General features: G+C 45.3%; 2 protein-coding genes across 3 annotated transcripts in view; one reads left to right on the top strand and one right to left on the bottom strand.

Annotated features, from left to right (window-relative positions):
* The window catches only part of LOC307074978 (bone morphogenetic protein receptor type-2-like), a 40,451-nt gene extending 31,744 nt beyond the window's left edge, over positions 1–8,707 (bottom strand). For both annotated transcript variants that reach the window (XM_079735428.1, XM_079735429.1), the window contains exon 1: positions 7,546–8,707. In XM_079735428.1, the coding sequence (XP_079591554.1) occupies positions 7,546–7,624 (79 nt within the window). In that variant the 5' untranslated portion in view covers positions 7,625–8,707. The remainder of the gene's footprint in view (positions 1–7,545) is intronic.
* A 764-nt stretch (positions 8,708–9,471) lies between these two features.
* The window catches only part of LOC307075211 (dedicator of cytokinesis protein 9-like), a 71,816-nt gene continuing 58,472 nt past the window's right edge, over positions 9,472–22,815 (top strand). The window contains exon 1 of the mRNA XM_079735722.1: positions 9,472–9,697. Within this exon, the coding sequence (XP_079591848.1) occupies positions 9,584–9,697 (114 nt within the window). The 5' untranslated portion in view covers positions 9,472–9,583. The remainder of the gene's footprint in view (positions 9,698–22,815) is intronic.

Here is a 22,815-nt window from a genome sequence, read left to right as displayed (position 1 = left end):
GCAGCCCACAGCAGAACACTGGCACCGCTTCTGCCTGGCTGGCAGCACGAAAGCTCGTCTCTGACTGGCCGGCGGCGACGAAGCTTGCAGCTTGAGGTTTTGGACTTCTGGTCACCGTGTATGTGTGCAAACAGGGCCGAGAGTGAGAGAGTGAGAGTGAGAGTGAGAGTGAGAGAGCTTAGTTTGAAGAAGAGGGGTGGCGGATGAGAACAGAGTGAGAGGGGTAGAATTAGCTAGTAAAAAAGATGTAGATTGAGTAGAGGGAGAGAACAGAGTAGTAAAGAAACTGAGGTGAAAGATGTGAGGAGTCAGGGAGAGAGACGCACAGATTGAGAAGAGAGAATGGAGTCGTAAAGTATAAGAGATGGGAAGCAAGAGTGGCAGAGACTCAGAGAGAGACACATTGAGGAGGTTGAAGAGAGAGTCAGACAGAGACTAGGGGAAAAGAGAGACTAGAAGAGAGAGAGACTAAAGGAGAGAGAGAGAGACTAAAAGAGCAAGAGAGAGACGAGACGAGAGGGGTACATAATGGAGGGGGACTGAGAGAGACTAGAGAGCGAGAGAGACTAGGAAAGACAGAGAGGGACAAAACGAGGGAGGAGAGGGGTACATTATGGAGGGGGACAGAGAGATAGACTAGAGAGAGGGAGAGAGACCAGGAAAGAGAGAGAAAGATGAGGGAGGAGAGGGGTACATAATGGAGGGGGACAGAGAGAGAGAGACATATATTCAAGGGTTTTCCTCTCCAGCGGACCAGGGCCGGCGGCCATGCCGAATGTTTACCCATGGCCCAGTTATTTTGTTCTAATCTCCCCTCAGCCCCGCCTCCGAGGAAGAAAACAATTCCAACTGGCCTTCGATGCAAGTCCCATGCCTCCCTCTCTCGATCTCCCTCCTTCCCTCCACTCAGACAACCACCCCCCCCCCATCCCAGCAGCTCCCCCTGAACCACTGCAGGAAAACAAGTTCTCTCTCTCTCTGCACCACAGACAGGCAGACAGAGATACAGACGGGACTAGACCGAGACAGGCAAACGACATAGAGGACTGTTGGGTCTACAACAACTCTAGGAATGTGGGCAGCTTGTAGCTAATATGTTTTCCAGAACACAAAATTTGGCTGCAGCTCTTACTGTCTTCACTGGATGTATTAGAGCAGTACTAATTAGAGACGTTGTAAATACAATAGCATACTGAGTGCCGCATATTTTGGTTCGACTTCTTTGTCTCCACATCCTCTTTATTCATTAATTTGAGTCGGTACATAATGATGTTTGTGTTTGTTTTCGTTTGATTATTTGCCTCCAGCAGCCGACCAGTCGAGTGGCGGTCGTGTTTGGTTGTATTTTAAAAATGTTGGCAATGTCCAGTGACAATATGGTAGCTCTTGAGCCCTCCCCAGATAATGACAGTTGGTGAGAGAGAGAGAGAGAGACAGACAGAATATGACAGACAGAGAGAATATATATATGAGAGAGAGAGAGAGAGAGAGGAAGAGAGAGAGAGAGAGAGGAAGAGAGAGAGAGAGAGAGAGAGAGGAGACTTTTTGAATGTGCTATCATGCTCAAATAAAGAGGTTAGCAAGATAAGCATTGCACCAAAAGGCCATCTTGGGAGCCATCCATACGTGCGTGTGTGTGTGAGAGGGGGTGTGGTTAATGTTGGGGTGCAGGCCTGTTGCGGAGGTGGGAGTGACGGGATGCTTCATCTAGTGGAGTTAAATGACAAAAAGGGGGGGCTTTATCTGTCCCATCTGTTGCCCCGGGATACCCACACCCCACCCCCTCTTTAATACACACACACACACACACACACACACTGCCCCAGAATGCAGCCCAACCAGCCCCACCAGCCACCCCAGCAGTCTGTGTCTGTCTGAGTCTTACAGTTATGCTAATCCGGCTGTTTTAAGCTAGCCAGACTCGCTAAGCTAAGCGAGTGCCACCCAGAGTGGGGCTCACTCACTTCCCCCCACCCCCAAACTTTGTAAAAATCCACGTCACAAAACAGCACTACTTTCCCGTGCATGCCCTCGAAAAACCAAAACTACAATGACCACGGCTGACCACCAACTGCATGTTCTTCAAGTGTTTCCTGCCAGGCTCATGAATCCAACTACCTTCACCAACTAAGAAAAAAGTATTCCACAACTTTCAGGAGCAAGTTTTTGCCAGCGTTCTCCGTCTTTTGTGTTCTTGAGAGAGCGAGAGCTTCTTGTTAATGACAGCCTGTCACTGGCAGTTATCCTCCAAAGGCTGCCCCTATTGTGTGCCTTAAACATCGGCTCGTTTCGGCTTTTTCCCCCCCCCGTCTTATAGACTATGACCCGCGGCAACTGAAAGAAACCAGTGCGATGATTCACTTTAAATCTTGCCCTGACCATTACCGGCAACAGAGAGAAAAAGGAGCAAAAACAAGAGAAAGACACCTAGTTCATCCGAGTACATCAACACAAAGCAGAGCGTTAGGGTCAATGCTAGATGAGCTTCTTCTTGCCTCCTACACCTTGCAGACAAAGTCTTGAAATCGTGTCGTTAGCACCAACTTTTAGCTCAATAGGGTTTAGCAGCCCTGCAACGCATCGATGTGAAGGTCAATTAAAATGCCAACGTTCAGCACAAGAGAACATATCACATGCTGAATGGCACCATTATCAGAGGCATAACTGTTTTCCAGAATATTCCATTGCTTTAGCCTTAACTATTCTGTTAAAAATACGGTTGGAGAAAAGCCACCCACAGAATTTCTCCCATTAATTCAATGATGAAAACCTTTGATTAACGCAACATTTTAAGCATGGATAAAAAACAGAGTCATTGGGGAACAAAAAAGGATCAGTAACCATTCTCCACTGCACAATTCTCAATGAGTTCTTACTAGCCATCGAAGGATGGCGTACAAGTCAGTTATTAAACAGACACTTTTATTCGAAGCGCCTCACAGTGACATTAAGAAACCTAGAATATCCTGAATGATCAGTTAGGGGTAAGAGCATCTTTCTTAAGGATGCCTACAGGCTAGGAGCCAGACAAGGGGATTGAACCCAGAACCTTTCTACTTGGAGTCAACCACCCTTAACACTAGACTGTCCTGCCCCCTGAACAAGTTACAAATGTCCTCATTGTTCGGGCTCCACCTAAGCCTCCCATCAGCGTCCCTAAACCTCGCCGCTAATCCAAATCCCAAATCTGGCTCCCCCAAAAGATGCAGGAACCAAGATGAACTAGCATGTGATGTGTGAACGAAAAGCAAGAAAGAGAAGCCCTATAAAACACAGCTGTCTTGCAGCTAATTAGGTCTGGCAAGACTTTCCAACCCACACGACACCCCACGGCCATACTAGCCTGCCATGCTCTGCTGAGCAAGGAGCAGACCCCAGAAGCATTGCCCAGCCAAGAGAGCATCCGTTTGAGACAGGACCGGGGTAAACAGTGGGGACCGTCATCCACGACCACCACTACTTAAAGCCTGCAGTGGGAAGGGCCTCATCACAACAAGGATGAGCAGAGTTTCCAGAGCGTACCATTCACCATTACCGGTCATGACTGTTTTTCGCACCTTTGGTTTGATCATCCAAAGTTTGATAGGACGGGGGCGTAGGTGGTGTTGCCTACAGAGGGCTGCCAGACAGATTAAATGAGGATGTGCGAGGACTTCAATGTGCTCGGTTTCATGAATGTAGCTACAAGAGTCCAACAACAACAAGGGGGGTAATCAAATCTATACGTTAGCATAGACGCTAGCAGACCCCCCTATCACAACCTGTCGAATCCAGCTACCAATAGCAGCCAGCGGGTTAGTGTCGTGTGAGCGCCTGGCAGTTGGAGGGACAGGGCTGGAGGTAACGAGCCGCAGGGTGTCCGAGGACGCCAGACATGCTAAACATGTAGCACTGAGAGGGAGGGAGGGGAAGAGGGGGTGAGGGGGAGGGGCTGAGATAACAGGATGCAAAAGAGTCAACAGATAAATAGACGGTGGTGGGAGGTGGGAGGGAGGGCCGCTGAGAGCAGTAATGTTACGGCTAGAGAGTGGAGTGGAGAAGAGAGAGACACGTAGAAAGGGGAGATAGATGGACAGAAAAGGGAGAGGGGACAGAAATAGAATAGAATGGGGAATGAGAGCGAGAGCGAGAGAAAAGAGAGGGAGAAAAGGGAAAATGACACAGAGCGAGATAGAAAGGTGGAAAGAGAGAAAGAGGAAAAAGAGAGATTGAGGAGAGTGGAGAGAGACTAAAGGAGATAGAGAGATAGAAAGGTGGAAAGAGAGAAAGAGGAAACAACGATTAAAAATGGGAAGAGTGCATGGAGGAGGAAAGAGAAAAAAGACTGAGGTAGTGCTAGTAAGCCAGCCAAATTCCCTCCCCCCCTCCCCCCTCTTATTAGTGCCACTGATTGCTGTCATCATCAGCACCATCACCAAAACAGGGACCTGAGGAACACTCGTGGGCTCTGCACTCCACTGGCCCAACGAGGACCCGCCTCCGCTCTCTTCTCATAGGCCCGGCCAACCCGCCAGGCTGGCTGCCCAGCCAATGCATTCTGCCCTGTTATATCAATAGTGTTTTTGAGGCCTTTCTCAAGCTGCACTTAGTATCTTCTCTGCTATTCACTGGTTTAATTGGACCGATGACTAAAAAACAGCTCACAGGTACCACAAGCAAAAATGAATATGGTGGATACTATTATTTCCCTCCATTGTATCAAGATGGAATGATGAATGGCAGTTTAACTGACTTATGGCCTTGTTTATTGCCTGAACTATAGTGAAGAAACATGTAATACCATTGATTGTATGATTATTACTATGGAATTATGGGTGGTATTTAAACGGTATTGACTTCTTTGAATTTTAGTTTTGTAACATGACACTTTTATACAGGCATGACAATGCATGTATTCCATTGAGCCAACTGGAATGGAGAGGCTATGTTGCCATTGTCTGAATATGGCATTAGGGATGAGATTTAATCTGATACATGCTCTGGTTAATAGCAAAGCTTTAATCATCATAATGGGACTTATCACAGATATGACAATGACAATAAACAATGTAGTTAGTTACTATAAAACCGGTTGATGTGGAAAATGTTCAGATTCTTTCAACATGGACTACAGGACCGAATCTCATATGACGCACTAATTCTCGTGTTAACCGTTGCATCGTTCAAATGATCGTAATGAAAAAGGGCATTACAGACAGCAGACCAAACAAGGCATGGGTTAACATGGACGTCATACACCACCGTCTGGCCGTGTCAATTATCGCCCGCGTCACCCTCACCACAGGAATAATAATGGATGTTATAACTTAATAACAGATTGATTAGTTTGCCTGTCAGACCTGAATAGGGGAGTGCTTGTCAAATCTTTTCTCATTAGGAGCAGCGTACTAACTGAGCGTGATAGGGGTTTCCATTGAAGACAGAGCCCAACAATTACCAACAGTTGAAAGGTTTGTGACTTTAATTGCAAAAACATGTCCGACCATAGAGGCCACCATTCAGCATTGAGTTGCATTGACGAATCACCCTTCAAAATGAGCACTTTATTACCTTTTAGTATTAGTTGGTTAGCAATGGAATCCTATGGGTTTGAAATATGTTTTGCCGTTAACCGGATATTTTCCTTTTCTTGAAACAGTCTACCTCTACCTTTAAAAGACACACATTGGGATGAAGTCTGAGATACAGAGCGAACCATACCATTTACCCTCATATGGCAAGGTAGTCTCGTGTTTTTAATGCCTGGCTACCAGACTAAATGTGAGTTTGAAACCCTATGTTTCCGATCATCCCTGTCGGCATCCTCGAGCAAGATGTGTAACTTAAGAAAATAATCACGCCAACGCCAAATAATTGACACATTGCGGGTTAACACCCAGACTGTGTTGTAGACACATTCCAGCGATGCCCTGTTCTATGGATTAAAATAGGAACACACTGTTATATGGATATTGGATACCAGACAAAAAGCAAGCCAAAGTAGGGTATTATGAATGGAGAAAAACATGACACCATGCCCCAGTTGCAAATTGGCTAATATTGAGTGTGTACTTCATATTTATACACATAAAAACAGCAGCTTAAACATTGTAAAAAGTAGACAAATGGATACACGTCAATCGTTCCTGGAACATGGCCCATGTCATGAAAAGGTATCGGGGTGTTGTAGAGGCAGCCGTTTGGAAGCTGGTGAAACTGACAGCAAACCTTGATAAAATAGACGCATAAACCGGAATAGGCCTAAATGTGGTGAATAGGGATGTTTTTTTTAAACGCTGGATATAGACAAGAAGGAACTTTTACCCAGTTACTATCGTGATTGGGCACATGCACTCAATATTTCCACATCAATTCACGTTCAGTGCTGCTTGGACGGTTTCGGTGTCTATTTGCTCTACTATAATCTTGACAGGATAAAATGGACATTCCCACATTTCACAATGATTCACAATGAGCAAACTAAAATAAAATAGCAGCACAAGCCAACTGGGGCCAGGCTCTCCTTCGAATCTGTGATTTGCTAGAACATTGCTCTCTGCAAAAGCCCTCACGACTATTCAAGGTGTTATTATTCTGTCTGATAATAACTCTCAAACATTCCAGAAATTGTGTACAGATAAGTATGTGTGTACATGGATGGACAAACATGGCATTTAGAGTCAGAATTGTACACTATCCAGTGTGTGTCCTGTCCAGGGAGTCAAATTGCCATTATCTTAATAAGCTTTAAAAATATATATATTATGTTCCCAGCATTCCCTTCCCATGCATTTTTCAGAAGCTCCTCGCTGCCGCGTGTGTATCCGTGTACACTGTGTGTGTGTGTGTGTGTGTGTGTGTGTGTGTGTGTGTGTGTGTGTGTGTGTGGCCCAGTTATTATCTTATCACTCAAGGTTTCACAGAAGCCTGGGCCGCAACCCAAAGTCTAGTAACAGAGGCACAACTTAGCTGCCAAGCACTGCGGTATGTTGCTGGTGTTTTTCCATGCCTTTGTACCACAGAAACACTCAAAGCACCCCAAAATGCACCGGCTGCACTAATAAATAAGCTTTATCCAAACAGATTCGCTAAAGTGCACTTACAGAACCAGCAACACTGGTTCAAAAGGAGAAATTGACATAGAGAGACAGCGCACTGACACACACACACACACACACACACACACACACACACACACACACACACACACACACACACACACACACACACACACACACACACGATAAATGAGTGTAGTTGTCAGGTAGACTTTATTTTTGTTATTCAATCTAAATATTATGCATGTTCATATTATTTTGCCACACGGTAATGACCAATGAATAGCACAATTGTCAGCAGCAGGCTGCATGCAAAAAATATATCAATGAAAATGATACACGTTGAAAAATGAATTATATATAAAACATTATAATCGAACTCCAAGCAAATGAAGACTTCTGCAACTAAACGCAATGTTTGGGCGACCACGGAATGCTAAAAAGAGACATCACATTGGGTCTATATGTGTGTGTGACTGGAATGAAAGGATCAACAGATAACACTTACCAGCCACCGGAGTGAGGAAAATCATCGCACAAATCCCAAATTTAGCGAGTGTGAGCATCGTTACGCAGCCCACAGACATGCCGCTGATCCAGCCTGGATCCTGTCCAAATTTTACTTCACTCGTCCTCTTTTCGTCACACTGTTTATAGTTGTCCCCCTTCTCTTCTTCCAGACGGCTCAATCAAACCAACTTGTTATCTCAATCACGGCAAACGTTCAAAGTGGAGACAGACATGGTGGGCTCCGGATGGATGGATCGATTGATATCTTTATTGGATACTTGGTATCACCGACAAATTAAAATCTGACCAGATCCAGCATTTACTCCAAATATCACTCATGTGCTGTCCCTCAAAATCCAACATGAACCAATTATCACTCATGTTCTGTCCCTCAAATCTAACATGCTCCAAATATCACTCATTTCCTGCAGTCCAAATCCAAAATAACGCCGATATCGATCCTGTAGTCCTGATCAGACCCAGCATCAACCCGGGTAGCCGACTGGCTCGGCAGCGGCGACAACGAGACAGCCCACAGTGTCCATACTAATAGCTAATGCTATCCTGGGAGCTACATGGACCCCGGACTGTCTGGGAAGTAGGAAACTTAGAAGTAGAGAGACCTAGGTTTAATATTACCATAAAACAACACAGACGAGCGCTACTCGCTCCTCTAAAACACAATAACCTTTTCTTGGTTCCTCTCCCCGGCACAAAAACAACCACTTCCCCGCCTTCCACGAGTGATTTTACACCCAACCCGTGGGGCTGAACTGCTCCTATATTTACGTCTGACTGTCTGGCTAGTCTGAAGCTAAATGCTACCGAGTCCCGCTAGCCTAGCCTCGACGCGCGAGCTCGTCCGCGGCGGCGCCGCGTCTCACTTCATCCGGCGCGTCCAAACGCGAAGCCGCCGGCCGTATCAATGATCCATACGGTCAATCGCCTCCGTGACGAGGAGCGGTTATTCCCGTATTGGTTCGCGGCGAGTTACGGGAGCGGGGGTCGGACGTCTCTTCTCGCTGTTTTTTTTCCCCCTGCGGCGATTGCATGTGTTTGGCATTGACCGTGCGCGGAGCTCTGTGCTCGGCAGAGTGTAGACAGCAGGGCGGAGGAGCGGCTGGGAACGCCTCGTTTGCAGGATTGTCTGGACCGCTCGTCTCCGGTATCGGGTTGCTTGTGGATTTGCTCTGGGGGGGTGGGGGGGTAGGGGGTGGTGGGTGGAGAGCAGGCAGGGCACAGTCGGGAGAGATGAAGCGCCCCCGTTCCGCAGTCTGCTAGTATGGCGCCACGGTAATAACACTGTTTGTAATGAACTATGGTTGTTATGTTACTGCCTCTCCGTGGCCGACTTCTTCCGAGGGGTTGAAAACAAAGTGCATCCACTAGAGGTCGCTGTGGATCCACTGTTAAAGATGTGAGCGGATGAGTCAGGTTTCATGCGTAAATATACAGGCGTTCTTCTGCAGCACCGTTTTACTATCACAGTTAATTTAAAATAAAAATGTAAATAAAGACATACAATAAGCCCCATTAAATAAAGGTCGTCATTTCACCTCCCTCTAGAGTAAGTAATTTATACTTTTGACATTTACTACATTACTTACTACAACTGATGAAAATACACGGTTTTAAAACCATTTATTTCAAAAAAAATACACGGTTTTTTGAACTTGCCTTACAATACATGTGAAAGACCAGAACCCGAGCAACACGGCCACAGGGGCGAGGATGATGGTGATGATAATGATGATGATGAAGATGATGACGGGGCGACAGCAACATGGCACCGTCCCACCGTAACGCGCGGACTATTTTGACACTTCCTCGGACTCTAGTCCCTGACGCGCACTGCTTCGCTCTGGAGGGCTCATAACTCATTGACACATTTTTTCCGCTAGTTAGAATAAAACCGCGTCAGCGGTGCTTATCATCCAGGAAGGAACGACATGATTCTTATTCTTACAAAATCTTAAAGAAAAACAATCGATCCTCGTTATTGTTCGTTCTCGTTTGATGAAAGGTTGCATTGCATCATGACTTCGGCGGCTCCGGAGGCGCGGAAGTTTACGCGGAGTCTCCACAAACCGGGGACGGCCGCGGAGTTGAGGCAAAGCGTCTCCGTGGTGGTCAGAACATCGACGCTGATGGTAAGGCAAGTGCCTTATGAAATGCATTGTGTTTTGTGATTGCCATTTTTTCCACGCACGCACACACACACACACACACACACACACACAACCCACACAAAGTGTATTTAACTATATTCATTGGGAACGCAGTGTTGTGATGTGGTGTCTCAACTTTCTCTAGAGAGGTTGCCAGGTAACTAAATGGAAAACGCACGGAGGTCGCACCACACACACACACACACACACACACACACACACACACACACACACACACACACACACACACACACACACACAATGTCACGTCTGCAGCACTTTCAGGTTTTTGCTACCCAAACAACTGCAGGATTGCAATGATGTGAACAGTATAGGATAGTGTAGCAGACTATTTTGACTATGAATCTCTGCATAACGCTTAGGAAATTAAATGCATTGTAAACAAAGTAATGCTAGGTTGTGGCTTGCTCTCATTGCATAACAGTGGTCCGTGACAGTCCATTAACCTCAATCTCTCTCTCCCTATCGCGCTCTCTCTCTCTCTCTCTCTCTCTCTCTCTCTCTCTCTCTCTCTCTCTCTCTCTCTCTCTCTCTCTCTCTCTCTCTCTCTCTCACACACACACACACTTGCATGCAAAGTAACTTCCACTGAATTGTTAAAGAGAGGTCACTAAGGAGACTGCAGTGAGGGTTTGGGGTTCGAACTCAGGACCTTTCAGCCGGGATCCCGACCCTGTGTCATTTACTTCAATGTAATAACAACCATAGGGTGAAGTTCCTGTGTGATCCCTGTGTTTAAAGGAGCAGTAGTTCTGCGGTGTGGGTCGACCCATGGTCACGGGAAAATCTCCTCTAAGGGTCCGGCTAACCGTCCACTATGTGGTCAGTTCTGGACGCGGGTCACCATGCTAGCATCACATTCCTCCCCGTTCCAGTGCCAGAAGGCTACAGCTTCCTCTCTCTAATCTTACAGTGTGGGACCTTTCAGTCTGTAATTGCGATAGATTTGCTGTTATTTCAGATCATCTAGACTCGACCTGATTCGACAGGATTTGTCGGGGCAGGCAAGACCGGAGCATTGTTGGGCGTGGCAGTTGGGCTAAAAATCACACGCGCAGCTAAATCACATAAAAACATAGCCCCGGGAAAATTTCAGTGGGTTAGCTTCTGCTTGCAATCTCATGCCCAATTATGTTGACTGGATATCGGTAGGCAAATATTTGATTTGATTGAAAGAGTTCTGCTTGTTATGCTGCCGTTATGGCACACATTACACCCCTCACCATCTCGCTGGATGAAGGGGTCCCTCTTTCTGTGTTTCACCTCAAGTTTCTTACTTGATAACTAAGGGAGTTTTTCCTTACTCTTTGGGTAAGGGGATGTCATCAAATGTGGAGCCCTTTGACTGTATTCTGACTTGACATGACAAGATTCTCAATAAATTAAATATATCAAGGATGTGTTATGGTGTTTATTACTTTTTGGGCAAATATTTTTTGCCCTGAGCTTACAGATTCTGCTAGCTTGGAATTATTCCCGCAAAAATGCCCATCCTCTGTGCTTATTAACTCCATGGAGTTGTCTAATGTGCTCTTATCTGGCTCAGGCCTTTTAATTCCACTGCAGACCACAGGTCTCTGTGTGGCATTATGGATGGTGGAATCGGATCTCTGGTTCCTGTTTAGTAATGGATGAGAGGAGGTGGGTGGGTGTGTTAGCTATTTTTAAATATGACCTCTTTCTGTTCCCCCATCGTGCTCCCGTAGGTCGGCTATTAATTATGAACGCACTGTCCTTGTTAGGCTATTGTGTTAGCCTATAGCGTTAGGCTTATTGTGTTATCTTTTAGTGCTAGGCTATAGTGTTAGGCTATTGGTAGCCAATAGTGTCAGCCTAAAGTGCAAGGCGATTGTGTTAGGGTTATTATATTAGCCGAAAGTGCTAGGCTATAGTGTTAGGCTTTAGTGCAAGGCTAAAGTGTTAGCAGAGCGATTAAAGAGAGAGCTATTCCATTCCATTTGACCATAATGGGACAGAAAAAAGAGAGCAGTACCACACTTGAGGACCGGGGGCAGAGTGCTAGACAGTTTCAAATACACAGGGCTAAACAGAGCTAAATGCTATTGAATTTGAATCTCTGTCTTGTTCAGCTGGGCATAAGCTATTTGCTGCTGTACAAATAACACAATCTACGGGTCATTGTGAATACTACCTTATTGATACACAATTGATAGACGTGTATGACCTACTTCAATTAGTGCACTTCTGCTAGCACTGAGGCTGCACGACATGTTGTCTTGAAACTACCTGACAGAAGTGGTAATCCTCTGAATCTCTTCAGTCTTTTTCATATAGGCATCATTTGAATATAGCAGGCAAATATTTGACATCTAAGATCGATTTTTGTGAACGTAGTTTGTACATGAAGAGTAGTTGGCAGCTACCGTTGCATGAGCAGCAGTCCTTTCATGAATATGCATGAGGGAATGACCAAAATCGGATAGAAATGTCAACGTAAAGGGTCTTCTCATCCACCATCAGAACGCTGTGATCAAACTAGCTTTGTTTGCATCAACATATTTGATTGCGCATTTTGAAGTGGTGGATCAGAAAACACTGATGGAAAATGGCACCCTTTGAAAATACCAGAAAATGAATGCGAGGAAATAGAAGAATAGCAATATTTCTCAGATGGCCAAGGCAACAATTTTTCCTCTACTGTTTATTACAGCCATGCGTCACATAGCCTATATCAGCAACATAGCCTATACAACACTTTACATAGCCTAGTTTATTTGTTTAAAACCAGTTGATAGAACAAGCCTAATTCACATCTCCTATCTTATTTTTACTTTGCAACTTCTCAGAACCAGCCTATGTTGTTTTCAAGATTGTTCAAATTTGTCCTTCATCCTGGGCGGCCATTTTGTGTTCTTCCCGCTATAAGTCTGTGTCCTCTGCTGACAACTTCCAGCCACAAGAAATTTTCTATCTCTGTGGTTACTGCGCTGCCTCTATTTAGGCTAGCTCATTTTTCATTGGCGTAACCAACGCCCTGCTGTCCAGGAAATTCTTCCCACCTTCCAACTTATTATATATATTTTTTTCTTATTTTTTTTCTGAGGAAGAGCATTGTGGAATTTAGCAGCTACAATCTGTGTGTGTGTGTGTGTGTGTGTGTGTGTGTGTGTGTGTGTGTGTGTGTGTCTGTGTGGTGTGAGAGAGATATTATCTTTTCAGGCAATGCGGGACAATTTAATTGATTGACACACACACAGGCACAGACACATTCTCTCTCTTTCACCAACTCTTTCTCTCTTTTAAACACACGCACGCACGCATGCCCGCACGCACACACACACATACACACTCATACAATAAATACTATATGGATTATTAATAAGTAACGAATATAGGAAAATGATTACCCGTTACCAACAAAGAAAAATCACTTGGATAATTCCAACTAGGGGACTAGGGGAGACTGGAATTAAACCACTCTTTTTTCTGCCATGACAGAAACACCACATTACACTGCACTACAATACACTACAAATCACAACACACACACACACACACACACACACACACACACACACACACACACACACACACACACCAAGACACAAACAGTGCTGATGGTGCAATGTACACTGTGTTTTTTTTGTGGGTTTATTTCAGGTGATTATGAAATTCAGCTGTTTCTAAGAACAGCATTATGATAGCCTTTTCTGTTTGTTTCCAGGGGCATTTCAGGTAAAATTACAGAGACTCATTTAAGTTCTTCTGATATATATTCATATTTTGCTGTATTTTGGTATATGTCATTTATACTTTATATGGCAAAGATAAATATTTGATTATATATCGATTTTCACAGATTTTCTTTGTACCAAACACACACAAATATAAAAATGATATATTTATTGTTAAGTAAAACGCAAATGCTTCTTAGATAAACCTGCTAATTGACCTCAAGGCAGTTGTACCACTGACTATAATAATACAACATAATGATAACACTTGATACAATCACGCAACAGTGGCAAACTCAGGCTTTTGTGTCTCTACACGGTTCAATCTGCCACTACACCATGATCCGGCGATCTTGCCTGCCCTTTTGAATCATTAATGAGCTGTGGACATGCCTCCAGTGTCACTTTACGTCTTTAAGGAACAGGTAACTCAACCCCACTACTCAACCCTTAGTGTTAATTCAAGCTACATTACTCTGACATAAGACTACACAACACTAGCACAGTATTTTACATTGACATAAGACTGCACAACACTAGACAATGTTACAATGATATAAGACTACACAACACTACACTATGTAACATTGATACAGGCGTAGACAACACTCTACTGTGTAACATTTACACAAGACTACACAACACTACACTACGTAACATTGACATACACTACGGACTACACTACGGAACACTAGGTTTCATTGACCTAAGACTACACAGCACTACATTACATTGAAATAAGACTACACATCGCTTCATAACATTGACATAAGACTACACAACACTAAATTACATTATTACACTACTACACTACATTGACATTACATTTCATTAATAATTAATTGAAACAACATCGTCTTACATTGCACTAACATAACACCACATTACATTGCATTGGCATAACAGTACACTAAATTACATTAAACCAAACTGCATTACATTAAAACACTACATAAGCGTTCAGCTACAATAAAGTTTCATGAAAACATGACGGATCAAGGATTGACTTGGAAATTTTTTTTGTTGCAGTGTTGTTGCAGTGTCAGATTCAACCTATAGGGAGCAGCAGTAACACATTTCCCCCCCCCCCCCCCCCCCATAGTGATGCTGTTTGGTAGATGTAATCGGAGTCAAGTGAAAACAAAGACAGACAGGTACCATAGAAGAAGAGGTGGCTGGCGAGGGGGTGTACACGTCATGTTTCACAGGTTATTGCACGTTCTTGTGAAGGATAGAGCTGTTTGTGTGTGTGTGTGTGTGTGTGTGTGTGTGTGTGTGTGTGTGTGTGTGTGTGTGTGTGTGTTTTGTGTGTGTGTAGTGTGTGTAGTGTGTCCACAAAATAAGAACTCTTTATACCAACGTGTCCTTCTCGGTTTAAAATGTCAATTTCAACACTTATTTTAGAATTATTTCTCTCTTTCTGTCTCTTTCGCTCTGTCTCTCTCCCGCTTCTCTATTTTTCTCACTCTGTCTCTCTCTCTCCCTTTAGAATCCCAACTGTCCTATTTCTAGTTGTCATGGTTTCCCAGAAGAAAAGATGGCTTAGTGTCGAGGCCGCATGAGTTAACGCAATTCAGCATTCAACTTCAGCTTCCAAATTAGGAATTTCTTTCAACATATTGTTCAAATCAGGAATGTGTTTTGATTTATGGTGGGACTGTTATTTGTATTTATATTTAGTCGTATTAAAGTGACTATGTGTCGGATTTCATGTCACATTCAGTTGCCAATATATGAACAGGTTGTGGTTCCACTTATAAATTAACCTTCATCTTCCCTCCTTCACTTATGCCAAAAGTCAAAGAGCTCAGTAATTTCAGAGATTACATCTCTGATTCTTACTCAGGTTAACTTTAATTCCAATTTAATAAACCTTATATATGTCCTCCCCTTTCTGCTCCTTTTGATTCTTGGCCTTGTTCCTGTTTGGCAGTAAATTGTCACCTCAGCCAACCATGAAGGAGGAGCCAGAGGGGATGGCGACACAGAACTTTAAATAGTGATGCAACACTTTAAATAGTGATGCAGCACTTTAAATAGTGAGATGCACGTTAGATAGTGACGCAGCGTCCTGTATAGTGACATAGCATATTTTCCATATGCATATGCATCTACTTGTTTGCGTTTGTGTGTGTGAATGTGTGTGTGTGTGTGTGTGTGTGTGTGTTTGTGTTTGGAAGCTAATATGAATCCATAACAAAAGCTGCCTACATACAACTAGGTTAGCATTTGGATTGAAACTAAACCAGCAGCTAAAACAGCCTCCTGTATGTGTGTGCGTGTGTGCGTGTGTGCGTGTGTGTGTGTGTGTGTGTGTGTGTGTGTGTGTGTGTGTGTGTGTGTGTGTGCGCGCGCTGCAGAGGTCAATGTTGTGAGTCTGCAGTTGGACTCTGTGAGTTTTTCATTAGGTGAGAGCGTCGTCTGGGGAACGGGGTGTGATGCAGGAGCTGGCTTTATGGGGTCGTTGCCCAGAATCAAGCCGCATTTTATTTGTCGCGTTATAAGCTCCTGGCTGCTTCGAATAAGGAAAAGTAGCCTATTCAGAAACAGAGAAAGGTGAACCAATAAAAATATAAACTCTTATTGTAACTCCAAGTGAACACTTATTGAGTTGTATTTATGTTTTCTTTTTGTTGTTGTTTACATAAATCTAACCTATGAGAGATTGATGGAGACAATAACTTGAGAAAAGCAATGTTTTTCAAAATCGAGATGGTTCAATATCGTTTCATCATTTATTCATGCTCCACAGGGCTATGTATGTATTATTTTTCTTTAGTTATCAAAATATATATATTTTTTATCCGGGAAAAATTGAATCACTTACTGTGATATTTACATAAACAGTTGAGAAAACTTTTTAAATAAAAAGTATTTCTATCTGGAATCTTAATCAGTTAACAGTTATGGTTGCCATGGCGTCAGACCTCCATCTGACATCTCTACATCAGACGGAAGGCTTGTCCTGGTTGCCCTGCGATGCCTTCTTTGTTGGACCACCTCACGCCAATAAAAAGGGGGTTAATGTGGACGTGGCGATCCTCAGTAGCGTTAGTGATAAGTGTTAGTGGCCTTTGACTTAATCGACCTGTATGTCCTGGGGTTGGGAGAAATAAAACAGAGACACAGGCAGACAGTACAGACGCAGACGGATGGAAGGAAAGACAGACCTGAGAGAGATTGCCTTTGACCAATGCAAGGCAAAAACAGGGAGAGACAAACAGAAACAGTCAGTCCGAATCGAGGTCCATACATTTGGGCGTGGGTTCATACAGTGGGTTTGGGTTGGCTGTCAGAGCACGTTACAGTCTGGGCATTGGGGCAATTTGCTAAGCAGGAGAAATATGGGCGAGAAAGAGAGAGAGGCTGAGTGACAGGGAGACAAAGCGGCTGTGAGGGAAAACCTGTAGCAGAGACAAAGGTCAATGAAAGAGAGAGAGACAGGGCGCGCAAGGTTGACTGAGAGGGCAAGAGAGGTTGAGTGACATGATTGAATAAGCGTGATAGAGTGAAGAGGAAGACGGATCCCATTAAGGAAGAGAAAGAGAAGAGCTGTTAAGGGATGAGAGACCGGCAGAGAGTGCATGTGGGTCTGTGAGAGAGCGATAGAGGGAGAGAGAAAGAGAGAAATATGGAAAGAGAGGGAGAGAGAGGGAGAAAGATGGAAAGAGAGAGAGAGAGATTAACGCTGTTAGAGACAGGAAGAGAATGGGAGACGGGGAAAGAGACAAAGGGAGAGAGAGAGTGGGAGGGAGATAAAATGTGTGTGAGTGTCTTTGCATCCTCATCCTCCCTGGACGGAGTGAGAAAGGAGAGAGAGGGAGAGAGAACTGAGAGAGGCAGAGACGACGCCCTGTTCTGACTCAACGAGCAGCTTCCTCTCTGCACACTCATCGCTCATCACTTTCGCCCCTGCTGAGGACTGCTCACACATACGCACATTCACACACTCACACACACACACACACACACACACACACACACACACACACACACACACACTCTCACACACACAAACACACACGCCAGTCGTCCAGCGGTGTGCGGCTTCCACGGTCGGTCAGATGAATCCTCCCGCTCGGGATTTTCGGCGTTCCATCCAGATAATCCGTTTTTCCTTTTCATCTTGGACGACCTCCAATTCAACACAAACACAACAGCCCAGAGCCTAAAGCACCATCCAGGAGGATCCCGGAGACTGAAGCGGATCAGCTATCCAGCGTGCTCAGCAGCGGTTCGCTCATCCGGCTCCGCTCTGAATGAGATCCGGATGACCTGAGAGGCGCTGTCTATATTTTTGCCCCTGCCTGAGAGTAGACAGATGCCGTCGCTCCTCGGATCGGAGAGACAGAAACAGTAAGAGTTGAGAAGGTGGAGGAAAAACGTTTGAAGCTTCGCCAAGAGTTCATCCCCCGGCTGCGACTTGTTTTGTTCCGGCGAAGGTTTTTCTGCGTAAAGGCAAACCCAGATCATGCATGCTACATGCTGACCTGGGGTTAAACAGGCAGGGTTTTACTTGGCGTTGTATTTATTGTTTTTATCGCAATCGATAACGGCTGACCGTTGCCGTGAGGGCGATGGGGTGTGCGACCAGCGTGCTGCTGTTCCAGAGGCTGCGAGCCATCCTGGGGGGGAACTGCCTGCGCGTCCACAAGGGGGCGTTGCAGGGGGGCCCGGGGCTGGCGGAAGGGTCGGATGACGAGGAGGGAGACCAAGCGTTCAGCCCCCGAGGGTCGCTACTGTGGACGGGGAACGTGGCTCCGGTAAATTAGCTGGGAACCACACACATACTCACGCTAACTCTCAGTCTCAATATAACTCTTGCTAACTCTGTCTCGCTGACGCTTGATAACTCTGTCTCGCTAACTCTTGATAACTTTCTGTTGCTAACTCTTTGCTAACTTTCTGTTGCTAACTCTTTGCTAACTTTCTGTTGCTAACTCTTTGCTAACTTTCTGTTGCTAACTCTTTGCTAACTTTCTGTTGCTAACTCTTTGCTAACTTTCTGTTGCTAACTCTTTGCTAACTTTTCTGTCTCGCTGACTCTTGATAACTCTGGCTCGTTAGCTCTTTGCTTACTTTCTTTCTGGCAAACTCTTGAGACCTAACTCTATTCTCTATCTTGCTATTGCCTGCTAACATTTGCTAATTTTTACTAACTCTCTAGTTGGTTTGTAGCCTTGCAGGTGCTCTGGTCTTGAAATATTTTGTCTAAATAAATCTAGAAAAATCAGATCGTAAAATAATGGTGCCTATATGTTCATACAAAAAACATACTTGAATATAGGTAACTGAGGCTTGTCAAACTTTTATAGCTTGCTTTGTGTTTTGGTGCTAGTTTTTTCTATGTTAAACAAAATATCCAGATATTAGGGCGGGGATTAAACAGGAGGGACGTGATTGGATCATTCAGGGTTTGATTTGTGTTTATGGGCATTGGCAGTGATATTATTGAGTCAGAATGTCTGTCCACAATCAAACCCTTTTGAAAGGAACTGTAGGCCTAATGGGTTTCTGGCATTGTCTGTTTTTCTGGAATACATAGTTTATTCCCTGTTGGGAAATGTCAAATGTTTACGGCCTAGTAATACAACCTAGTTAAATGATAATATATGATTATTCGGCTATAAAGTAGAATAATTGACAAGAATACAGGTTGTGCTGAAAACATTAAAGTATTCATTGACCTGATACTCATCAGCTAAAATAATGAAAACTCTAATGGCCAAATATTCATAATAAATGAGTGTTTGATTATTTATACAGACTCTACTCTTGCTAGCGTTAGCTTCTTTAGCCTGTTCCAGGTTTTTTCCTCCATACTGTTCTATTGACCGCCTCCGGTGATTTTAATGAGGAGGATCCCATGCCGCGTGCTTGGAGAAGGGAACGGAGTGGATTAAAGGAATACTATAGCGATTCTCAAGGCCGTGGTAGATGAATCAGGCATTTTACTGGCGGGATCTGAAGGATTTGGCTAACAACCCAGGCTAACATAGTACCCCCTTGAGGGGGCTGGGTGTTTGGGAGGGACAGAGTGAAATGGGGAGCGTGTTTTCAGGGTCTTGATCTTCTGCCTGCAAAGGATCAAACACATCTCCACGCTGGCTGGAGCTAGAGAACGCCCCTCCTGCTGTCTGTATGCTCGCTCGCTCTCTCTCTCTCTCTCTCTCTCTCTCTCTCTCTCTCTCTCTCTCTCTTCTATCTATCTATCTCTTACTCTATCTCTCTATTGGATCCCTCTCTCTCTCACACTGGCGTTTTTCCCTCTTATCTGTTTTCTCACTTTCTCTCCGTCTCTCTTGCCCTCTCTATCTGTGCTTTCTCGTTCACACTCTCACTTTCTTTCTAAGCCTCTTTCCCTCAGCCTCTTGTTGAAAATGTATATCATGCTGGAGGCAAATGTGTTTTTTGTCTCTTTATGTAGAGTATGCTTTGTCTCAGACACTCTTATATACGTGAATTATTCTCTACTTATTATACAAATTGAATCCGTCCTACCAATAACAAATAATACATTATAAATAATAAATATTCTGTTTGTCCTGGGTGGATGTACTCCAGATACCCACTGGAGGGACTTGGTTCTTGGTCCTCACACACACACACACAACACACACACACACACACACACACACACACACACACACACACACACACACGCACACACACACACACACACACACACAGTTGAGTGCTGCATGATGAGGCTACTTAGCTCAAGTTAGGGCCATTAGCAGCCTGGTCGCTCCTAGCCTCTTAGCATTAAGGCAGAGAGATTCACCGGCTTCTCAATAACAAGGAGGTTTATGAGGAAGTGCTAAGCGTAGGTTGATTCAAGGACACTCCAGCAGAGTCAGTCTGGCCGCTCTGAACTCATTCACTTAGCCAAATTAGTGCGTGTGCCCGCGTCTGCATTTCTCAATGCTATTTGTATATAAGTGTGTGTGTGTTTATGTGTGTGCGTTTTCATCTGTGCGTGCATGTATATGTATCTCTTACGTATATTCTCTAAGATAATAATAATCATCTATAGATAATGTACGTGAATACATTTTTCATGGTGAAACAAGGCCTACACTAAATATTTTGCGGTGAAAACGTTAGTGTCCCCTTTTTAACCCCACCTGCCCAGGGTAAGCCCACCCATCGTGAGAATGTCAAGACGCTGTGGGAACGATGAGATCATGAGCACACACAGGGAACTCCTCTTGTCTGGTAACAAAGTGATGTATCCCCGCTCTTTCCACCAGGTGTGGGTGGCTCCGGTCCTATCAAGTTCCCTAGACGCATGGCCATTTGGGACATCACAATTGGGAGTGTTTGTGGGAAAGCCCCGTAAAATAGATTATGGAGCTTGTCTGAAGAACAGCATGACAACGAAATGTATTACTTGTAAGGATGAAGGAGATCAGTACCTGATTTGAATGATGGCTATACTTTCCCTCTCTTCCCATCATGGTCGAATTAAACAGATAGTACACGCCTAGCTTGTGTGTGTGTGTGTGTGTGTGTGCGTGTGTGTGTGTGTGTGTGCGTGTGTGTGTGTGTGTGTGTGTGTGTGTGCGCGTGTGCGTGTGTGTGTGTGTGTGTGTGTGTGCGTGCGTGTGCGTGTGCGTGTGCGTGTGAGTGTGTGTGTGTGTGTGTGTGTGTGGGGGGGGGAACTATGGGTGCACGTGTGGGGAGGGCCAGAAACATTACCTCAACATGCCCTTATGCAATTCTCCACAGACATTTATGAGCAACTTGGTGTGTGTGTGTGTGTGGGAGTTTGCATGTATATGTGTGCGCGTGCTTCTGGGTCTCTGTCTCTGTGTGCATTTACGTGTGTCGAGTGTGAGCGGCTGTTGGTGTGTGTTTGGGCGGGTGATGGTGTGGCTGTGTGTGCGCGTTTGCATCTGTCTGTGTGTGCGTATCTGTGTGTCTGTCTGATTGTGTGTGTGTGTGTGTGTGTGTGTGTGTGGGTGTGTGTGTGTGTGTGTGTGTGTGTGTGTGTGTGTGTGTGTGTGTGTGTGTGTGTGTGTGTGTGTGTGTGCCCCAGGGGAAGGGTGGGGAACGATTGCATGGCCTAATGGGTCCAAGCTGTGTAAAAACAAACGTGAACCCCTCCTTCCCTCCCTCACCCTCTCAACTCCTCCCGTTCTCCCCACCCCCCACCTCTCCTCCTCCCCCCCCGCCCCCCCCCCCTCTCTGTCTCCTCACGTACTAACAAGTTATTTTCATGCTCTTACGCGTGTACTGTGTAAATGCTATTGCTCACAGCCCTGCCAACATCCACCCCCCCCACACACACACACACACAAACACACAAAGATACGCACACATGCACACTCATACCGTCTCACACAAACACGTCAACAAACGCGTGAATAAACAGAAGTAACACACACAGGGAACCCCGCACCATAAACACACACACAGACACACTTGTTCTTATCCGAGACTCACACGCAACCACCCACACACGCACACACACACACACACACACACACACACACACACACACACCTCGACTGAAGCGCAAAAGCAAACGAGAGACAGAGAGAGAAAGAGAGAGAGAGAGAGGGAGAGAGAGAAAGGGAGAGAGTAAGGGAGGAAGAGAGAGAGGTGAAAGTGAGAGTGGTAGGGAGAGAGAGGGAGAGAGAGAGAGATAGGGAGAGGGGGAGAGAGAGAGCAAGAGAGAGAGAGAGAGAGAGAGAGAGAGAGAGAGTGGTAGAGAGAGAGAGAGAGAGAGAGAGAAAGAGATAGGGAGAAGGAGAAAGAGAGAGAGAGATAGGGAGAGGGGGAGAGAGAGAGAGAGAGAGAGAGAGATAGGGAGAGGGGGAGAGAGAGAGAGAGTGAGAGTGGTAGAGAGAGAGAGATAGGGGGAGGGGGAGAGAGCGAAAGAGATAGGGAGAGAGAGAGAGAGAGAGCGATAGGGAGAGGGGGAGAGAGAGAGAGTGAGAGTGGTAGAGAGAGAGAGAAGTGAGAGAGAGGGAGAGAGAGAGTGTGAAAGAGAGAGGCGTGAGGTTGGCCATAGAGGCGAGGATCACTGAAGATAGGGGGTGACCTCATCCCTCGGTAGCAGGACGCGACTAGATCTTCGACAAGGGGCTGATTATCACGCTGCGCCGGGCACCACGCCGTCGCCGTCGACAACCAGGCTCCGGGCGCGTTCTGGGGAGAGGGGGGGGGGGTATCAGACACACTGGCCTCCTCCAGCTAAGCCTCTCCACCTCCGCTGAGAAGAGTGGGACGGGTTGTGTAGTCACTGGGCCGAAGGACGGACAATCACAAACACAGCTCCCTGAGGCCGGCTCTTCGTCCTTTGAGACCGCTTGTCATTGTGTTGTGGGAGGAGGAAATGGGCTTGATTTAGAGTAGGGTGTTAAGATGAGATGTACT

The sequence above is a fragment of the Pollachius pollachius genome, assembly GCF_949987615.1.
Source record: "Pollachius pollachius genome assembly, chromosome: 4".
In the NCBI taxonomy this organism is placed as follows: domain Eukaryota; kingdom Metazoa; phylum Chordata; class Actinopteri; order Gadiformes; family Gadidae; genus Pollachius; species Pollachius pollachius.
This window is presented reverse-complemented; position numbering and strand designations above follow the sequence as displayed.